At 41.9% G+C, this 8,164-nt stretch overlaps 1 protein-coding gene across 1 annotated transcript; it reads left to right on the forward strand.

Annotated features, from left to right (window-relative positions):
- Positions 1 to 902: 902 nt before the first annotated feature.
- LOC117960796 (dickkopf-related protein 1-like) lies at positions 903 to 2,896 on the forward strand. The gene is made up of 4 exons (XM_034898984.1): positions 903 to 1,337; positions 1,471 to 1,615; positions 1,801 to 1,935; positions 2,048 to 2,896. Exons 1-4 carry the CDS (start codon positions 1,122 to 1,124, stop codon positions 2,311 to 2,313), a joined length of 762 nt encoding a protein of 253 aa, XP_034754875.1. The 5' UTR covers positions 903 to 1,121; the 3' UTR covers positions 2,314 to 2,896.
- Positions 2,897 to 8,164: the final 5,268 nt, after the last annotated feature.

Below are 8,164 nucleotides of genomic sequence, written 5' to 3' on the forward strand. Positions count from 1 at the left end.
AGCCAACCCTGAAAGGCCTCGCCACGGAAGTCTATTAATTCGGTAAACTTTTCACACCCCTTAATGGTCTGCATATACCACACATTGATGTCCGCCACTGGTGTAATCAAGCACACTTTGGAGGATAATTGCCTCCTTTGCAATCAGAAGGATCAAATGAAGTAGTTAATCGACGCAAGTGACTTCAATCACTGTCTTCACACAGCCAAAGGGCAGTTAGCCTACTTGAATGTCAAAGAAACTGGAATAACCAAACACCTCTTATAAAGTAAGATAACGGAGTTCATGAAGAAAGAAACCCACTAAATTTCTTATTTGGAGAAACACTGGTGACTTTCTGTCATAAAGATAATCAGTTAACAGATCAAATATGCTGCAATGTTTTTAGCAGATAAATGTGGCATACGTGCGTTATTTTAGATTGATTACGGCTGTAATAGTCCGAAGTCATTCAAATAAAATATATCACAAGAAATGGTGAACTGTTGGCATCAATGTTATTTTGGGGAAAAAAACTGTTTATTTAAATTAGTGAGCTATAAACCCAAAAAATGAATTATTTGTTCTCTCATCGTAACTGTTTTAAATTAAAATTAGTAAACTTTATAAACTACTGTATACATGTGGTTAGAATATCACATTTGTTTTCCAAATTATGAACGTCAAAAAAAATTACACAAATGCAGCACATATATATGTAGGCCTACATATATATAAGCTGAAGAAAAGTTCTGAGTGTGGAATACTTTATTTCCAATATGTGTTACTAGTGTAGTGATGGGCATTCCGACTCTGCATGTCATTATCATTACAAACATTGTGAAACGCAGTCCTGTGCGTGGAGAATGGATGGCCATTTCCGTACAGTGGGGCTCTCTTTGAAATTCCACCCCTACGCCTTTGTTGTGCACAGCGAGGGGCGGGAAGACACATGTATAAAGAGATCATCCCAGGACTGTGAGTCAGGAGACTTCGAAAGCATCGTGCCGAAACTCTCTGGAAACTTTGTGATTCAGGATTCAAGCCGCTTTGGACTTTGTCACACAGCTATCCTTTTCAGCAAAAGAGAAGGGATTTTTTTTCCGTGTGTTTGCCACACAGCATCATTTAACAGGAAAATCATGCAGATACCGCCAGCGCATCGCTTATTGGCTGTGTATCTCACGCTGTTTGGATACATTGGGGACGTTTACACTGGGACAGTCCTGGTGAACTCAAATGCTATCAAAAACCTGCCCGGTGCTTCAGTTGGCAAAGGCACCAATACCGTCAGTCCGAGTCCGCGCACCTCTCCCTCCGGTAGCATGGGACACAAATTACCCGTGGACACCTTGCAGGTAATGAACTTTCTCGTGCGTAAAAGTCAGTTCTGTGCGCCACCGTCAAAGATGCAGTGTGTGTACGTTTTGAATGTAATATCTCAACAGTTCAATGATACGCTGCATTTGTTTTTTTTTAATCAAACTATAGCAGTCAAGTATTTGCACGGATGATGAAGACTGCGGAGGAGATGAATTCTGCAACGACGTCCGAGGCGCCTGTCTGCCATGCCGTAAGAACCGGAAGCGTTGCGCACGGGACTCTATGTGTTGTGCTGGAAACCGCTGCAGCAATGGTGAGCAGAGGCACCCCACCTAAAATAAATACTGACATTTATGATGTACCAAGTTGTTGGTGATATTCTGATAACTGGGAATTGTTTGCTTGTAGTCATACTGTCTGCATGTTTACTAATATCCAAGTCTAATTTGTGCCAGTGTTACAGACCCTAAATCTAGTTGTTTCTATTTACCTTTTTAGGTGTTTGCCAGGCAAATGACATAGATGGTCCAGATGCAGCCATTATCACAGGATGGCACAAACACAACAACACCATGGACCATCACGCCAAAAAGCCTACCACTGCGCACAGCAATCAGCCTAATGCTGCAAAAGGTGAGTTTCTCCTGAAGAATCATCAATCTTTATGAGGTTCCAGTAACAACAGGTTTCAGCAAAGTCTGGTTCATGTAACATACTTCCATCTCTCTCTTTCCTCTATCTCCAGGCCAGGAGGGGGATACTTGCCTGAGATCCGCAGACTGCTCTGAGAGTTTGTGCTGTGCCAGACATTTCTGGTCTCGCATCTGTAAGCCTGTGCTGACAGAGGGTCAGGTGTGTACACGCCACCGCAGGAAAGGCACCCACGGCTTGGAGCTGTTCCAGCGCTGCGACTGTGGCGACAGTCTGGCCTGCCGACCAGAGAAAGGGGAGCGAGACCACAATGTCAGCAGGACTGCAGCCCGGAACCTACACATCTGTCAGAGGCGCTGACTCAAAAGCGTGGACATGCACAGAGACAAAAATACACACACACACACACACACACACACACACACACTCACACACACACACACACAGCAAACCCACAAATAAGTCAAAGACACTGACAAACAATTTCAGCCTTGCATACACCGGAGATGCTGACACACACCCAACACCTAAGACATTCAATCCTGCCAAAGTTGCTGACACAAACAGCATCCGGAAGGATAGACGTGATTCCTGGAAAAGTGATACACCCAGAGGGATGCACCAGTGCAAGATGGATCCAATTCCCTATCAACAGATGACAAGTCGGAAATTAGGAAGTGACATTTCAGAAGTCTTGAAAGATTGATTTATGTTGTCGGTAATGGCAGAGCTGTTTTGTTTCTCTTTTTATGAAACTTCAAGCCTCAGTTATTGCAGTAAATTACTGTATTGTAAATATTATCCTTAAGGTGGCACTTAATTGAGCTATTGAATTCTGTCAACACCAGTATTATAAAGACTTGGTGCTGCATGCATTGTAAATGTGTTATATATTTTGTTTTATAAGGAAATGTTATATAAAAAATGGAATATATTTGTTTTATTAAACATCATTTGATAACCATAGTCCTTCTGTCTGCCCATCAGTTTTTCGCAATAGTGTCTTTTCTGAGCTACAGTGCTACAAAAACACACACAGTCTTTTGGTAAATGGTTTTAGTGAGGTTTCCCTCAAAATGCCTTACTTATTAATTATCCTTCAGCAGTTAGGGTCTAAACCGTTAAGTCTAAATATTCACTTAACGGTTGGTACAAGTGGGAAATATCTCTTGCAAAATAACAAACATTCCCTTTTGGAAAGCAAGAGTTATTTGAACATTCACCTGGAGGTCTTAAACCCGTAGCCCAGTATTCACAAATCAATGGTTAAGGCTGAGTGGATGGTTTAAATGTTTGGCCCAGATATGCTTTTCATATCTCATTACACAATTCAATGCAACTCATTACACACAAGTTCTGGAATATGCACACACACACACACACACACACACACACACACACACACACACACACACACACACACACACACACACACACACACACACACAAAACATGCTTACGAGAAGCAACAAACTTTCATCAGTCAATACTGGAGCCTTAACAGGCCACATCCTGCCATAGAAGCAGATGATGGTCTATTGGTGCTATGTCATCAGAAAAACATGAAAAACAGGACAGGATGTTGCCATCTTATATGATAACTGCAAAGGGGTAATAACAAAGTATGTGTGTCCTGGCGAGTGTTTGCCACCTAACCCTTTGGTGTTGCTGGCTAGTTTCTAATTATAACATCCCTGCCTTCATGTGCAGCAGAGCAGATAGCTAGCTATCCAAACTAAAGCCTCTAATTACTTCATCTTACTCAATCTACACAAGGATTCATGAAATGAGGTGCACCACAGGTTTTGTGATGCAACTCCAAAAAAAGGAGGATCTTGGTTCTCAATCTGTCCAATTACACTGCACACACCATTTCCTGGCTGTTTTGCAATAGATGTGCTCTAATGTATAGGCTATGAATCCACGCAAATACACGTTGGTGCCTGTAATTAGACCTGCTTAGATTAGAAGATGGCAAGTAAATTACTGTACTTTCTGCTTGATTCTCATGTCTGATCAAAAGGAGCACAAGACACTCTTGATATCTGACCGAGCCATATGACCTCTTTATCTGTTTGCTTTAATAGACGTAAATTTGATGTTTGTCAAAGGAAGACGAGGTGAGGTTTATTCTAACTGTTATTGAAGATCAGTGTTGAATAGTAACTAACACTATTTACACAACTACTGTAATTAAGTATAATTGTAAAGGTACTTCACTCGAGTATTTCCCATTGTTCTTTTGCTTTACTACGTTTCAGAGGCCCACACTGTACTTTTTACTCCACATGTATCTGGTAGTTGCTCTTACCAGTTACTCTGTTGATAAAGATTTTAAAATATATAAAATTGTTGCAATATGAGTAAGATACTTGTAATTTTCAATTTGTCATTGAAGTTGTTTACATTTTCAATGCATGACCTTTTTTTCACATTGTGATATTGCTACTTTTACGTAAAGGATCTTAATAATTGTTGAGGTTAGATGCATTGACGAGAAGGCACGCAGACATACAGGAACACGCTCCATTTAAACAATTTGGTGTCCATTAGTCATGGTAATTAAGAGTACTGGGAGCATTGTCAGCAGTTCAAAACACCATGCAGGTTCAGCCAAGTCATGTTTGTAGGGGTCCTGGAATCTGTGTGTGTGTGTGTGTGTATTTGTTGGGGGGGGGGGGAGAACTGGCCTTCCTGAGTTAGGGCAGATGCCTGTGGCCTGTGGTTGGTGTAATGATGACACACACACACACACACACACACACACACACACACACACACACACACACACTCCAGAGAAGCAACAGCAACAACAACTTCATCCAAGACAACAGACGCACACAACCGTGTCCCCACATGCCACCTCACAGCGAATACACATATACAAACACATGCCACATGTCCACACATGTAAACACACATTTACACACCCTTGCAGAGTCGAATCTTGGGGTGTGAGAGGTGTGTAGTTTACAACATACTCCCCAAAGCGATGGCATCCTAACCAACAACATTTGATGTTGTCATGCTACAAAAATGAATCAGCATTTCCACCGACATGCATTTTCATGCTACTGTATGCATCCAAAAACTAGTAACATGTAACCACAGACAACATGACAACATGCATGCATGCAACAATTTGTGAAAATACTGATTAAGACTTGCATTTTATGTGTTTTTTGTTATCACACTTAAACCAAACCATGTTCTGGCCTAGCTGGATTGATATTCATCAAGTGGGGTGTATTATTACATCAGTTAATGGGTATTAAAGCCCCAAACATATTTGTTTATACTTCTGCCTTAAAATCTACTATCTTACATCACAATCTAAGAGGTATAATAAAGCTTTTCTCTGCCGGAGTAACTGGCATATTTGCCATTGTTATTCTAACATCACTGCCAAACACCCATGGCAGACATCCTTGAGTTACTCATGAGTGAACCATCAGAGATGAAAGGGCAAAGAAACAAGACAGTGTACACAGAGGCAATGCATGCTATTTTGTCAGATGAAAGAGATGGCATACTTTTGGAATGAGCATTCGGATCCAAATCAAGCTCTTATGTAAACACAATTTCACAGGGAGGTGTCAAACTTCTGGGTGCTGGCAATGATCACAACATAGAAAAGAAGCACAATGCTCACTATTCATCTCTGTGGGATGACAATCTGCCTGATTGAGCACTAGGGGGAAAATCTCCCTGTCCTTGTGAAATAATAATTAAACAAAGGATAACTTATTCAGTACAATACGTTGGGTGTGTGAATGCAGGTGGAAAACAGGTTTGCTCCACTGATTTAACTTTGGGGTGATGTCAACACAACAGGGAAAACAAGGGCTTTTCACAGAGTGAGGTGATGACATATTGTACTTTGATTGGGTCTCATGTTACGTGCCAGGTAATTTGCCAGGGACAATTGTTCTCACTCACCTCCTACGTATTTGTATATTGTATTTCACTTCTCTCTCCCCATCTACCTCTCTATCTTTGCATAAATTTGATCCCAATTTAAAGCACAATCTTTCCCAGAGTGAGGTGAGAACAAAGAACAGTTCATCTAGTTGCCCAGCGCTTCTGTGATGACTTTAGCTGTACAGGCTTGGCTGGTAAGTGTGTTGGGCTAAAATGAAAACAAGTGGTCATGTTATGTTGCCTAAGCTGCATGTTACAGTAACATTGCATGGAAGTCCAAGTAAGGAGATACCTGACCACAATACCCTGTGTTTTTGTTGCCTTCTGGACTCATGAATGTACATGAGTGTACTGTTTCCAGCAAAGCCAGTGGTGGCAGGACTCAAGGACCATGTAGGCACTTCAGTTCATCCTCCACCACCTGTATCCTTCAGGTGGTTTCCCTCATTTTCTCCAGTCCCTCCATGTGCAACATATCTCAGTGCTTACACAGCTGTGACCAATTCAGTGCAAACAAACAATCTGCCCCTTGTTTATACAAATAATATCCCAATATGCTATGTCTGCCCGCTTTGCCGGAAGAGCAGGGAAGCGAACAGATGCATCAGGAGGGGGGTAAAACTACAGATGGGGAAAAAATGCCTACTCTTCATTATGGCAGGTCCAGAAGCTTGCTGCTGGCGGCCCGGGGCTGGGGCTAGGACAAGGGCCAGGGCCAGAGCTGGCTCAGCTCCTGGCTGCTATGTTAAGTCTGCCTGAGCCACAACCACATTGCGCAAAGCTGCTTCTCACATATAATTTGCTCATTATTCACGTAGATGCTTGAAAGAAAAAGAAAATATATATTGCAGAGTACGAAAGTCAATGGAAAACTAACACAAACTGAGTTGCTATTCAATAGAAAAAAATGAAAGTATATAGTTATATAAGAGTCAAAGAGGGCAGGCTTTTTGGAGTCACAGTCAATTAGCATAGTTGATTGAATAGAGCTGACCGCAAAAATCTTATACTTTCAAAAATATGTTATGGTACTGATGAGAGGCAAACCCCAGTATGAGTGTACACCATCAGTAGCCATTGGTGTTTACCATGCCTAATCCAGCATGCTCAAAGCAGGCTACATTTTATGAGGGGCAGGAAATATAGTAGGTGTTCTCGACCCCTCGGTTAATTTCATAAAACATTGTCCACAGAAGATGAGCCTGCCTGTCTGAGACATGGACAAATATCACTGTGCTTAAGCAAGAACATCAAAAGCTCTGGATGTTGTGCAATGACATACCTTTACTCAATAGGGAAGCACCCAAACAGACAATGGCACAGTAATGGCCCGACCATTGTCCCATTAACAGTCATCAGGCCTTAATCAGAGCCTTTTCGCCACTCGCTACCTCCTTTTAAGTTGCCCCCCCCCTCTCCCCATCCATCTCTTTTCTTTCATCAACCAAACTCTTTTATGTCCCTGCTTGTTTTCTGTCCTTTCAAAAAAACACTGTCTTTAACCCCACCAAAGAAAATGGCTGATGCACAATCTCATTTGTGTAGGGACTTTGCAAAGGTGGAGTCCTTAGTAATAGAATGAAAAGGAGGAGGCCGGGGCTTTGATCTCTCTTGGGGGTAAATGGATTGTCTTGCCCCTGCTGGTGGGGCTAAGCTGGGGACAGTGTGAGTCGCAGGGGGTCATATCAAAGGTAGTTATCTTCAGAAGGTCTTCTCAGCAACACATTAGTACACTATCTAAATGTTGATTTGCTCACGCCAACATCTGAGGATCCCTAAATGAACTGACAAAAGGCAACACCCAGTGAATGTAAATGAGCGAAGTGGTCAAGTTCACTTCCTTTTACAGACGTTTGCACAGCTCTTCTCCACATCACTGCAAATGTTGACTGTTACACCCACCCCAAGTGGACAAGTTAAAAAGTCTTGATGTTAATTTCAAACAGAAAGTTTTCCACAAATTACAGCCTGACTGAAATCTACTACTACTTGGTTCTTCCAATCACAGGACCAAACCTTAATAGTGCAGCATGCTCATTGTCTATGTTGTGGGTAAGGAAATGATTGGGAACACCCTATAGCCTCAGCAAACAGCCATGTTGAGGTTGCTGACTGTGTGTGTGTTCCCCCGTTGTGGGTGGGAAACGTTATATTACTGTCACTCTCACAGCTGACATTTTAGAGAAAGGTATAAATCACACACACAGACACACGGCAGAGACAAAGTATTACGTTTATCGTGCATGACATCTTTTTACCTAATTTTATAAACTGTGGCTATCGAAAGGAT

This window comes from Etheostoma cragini, chromosome 17, assembly GCF_013103735.1.
Source record: "Etheostoma cragini isolate CJK2018 chromosome 17, CSU_Ecrag_1.0, whole genome shotgun sequence".
Classification (NCBI taxonomy): Eukaryota; Metazoa; Chordata; class Actinopteri; order Perciformes; family Percidae; genus Etheostoma; species Etheostoma cragini.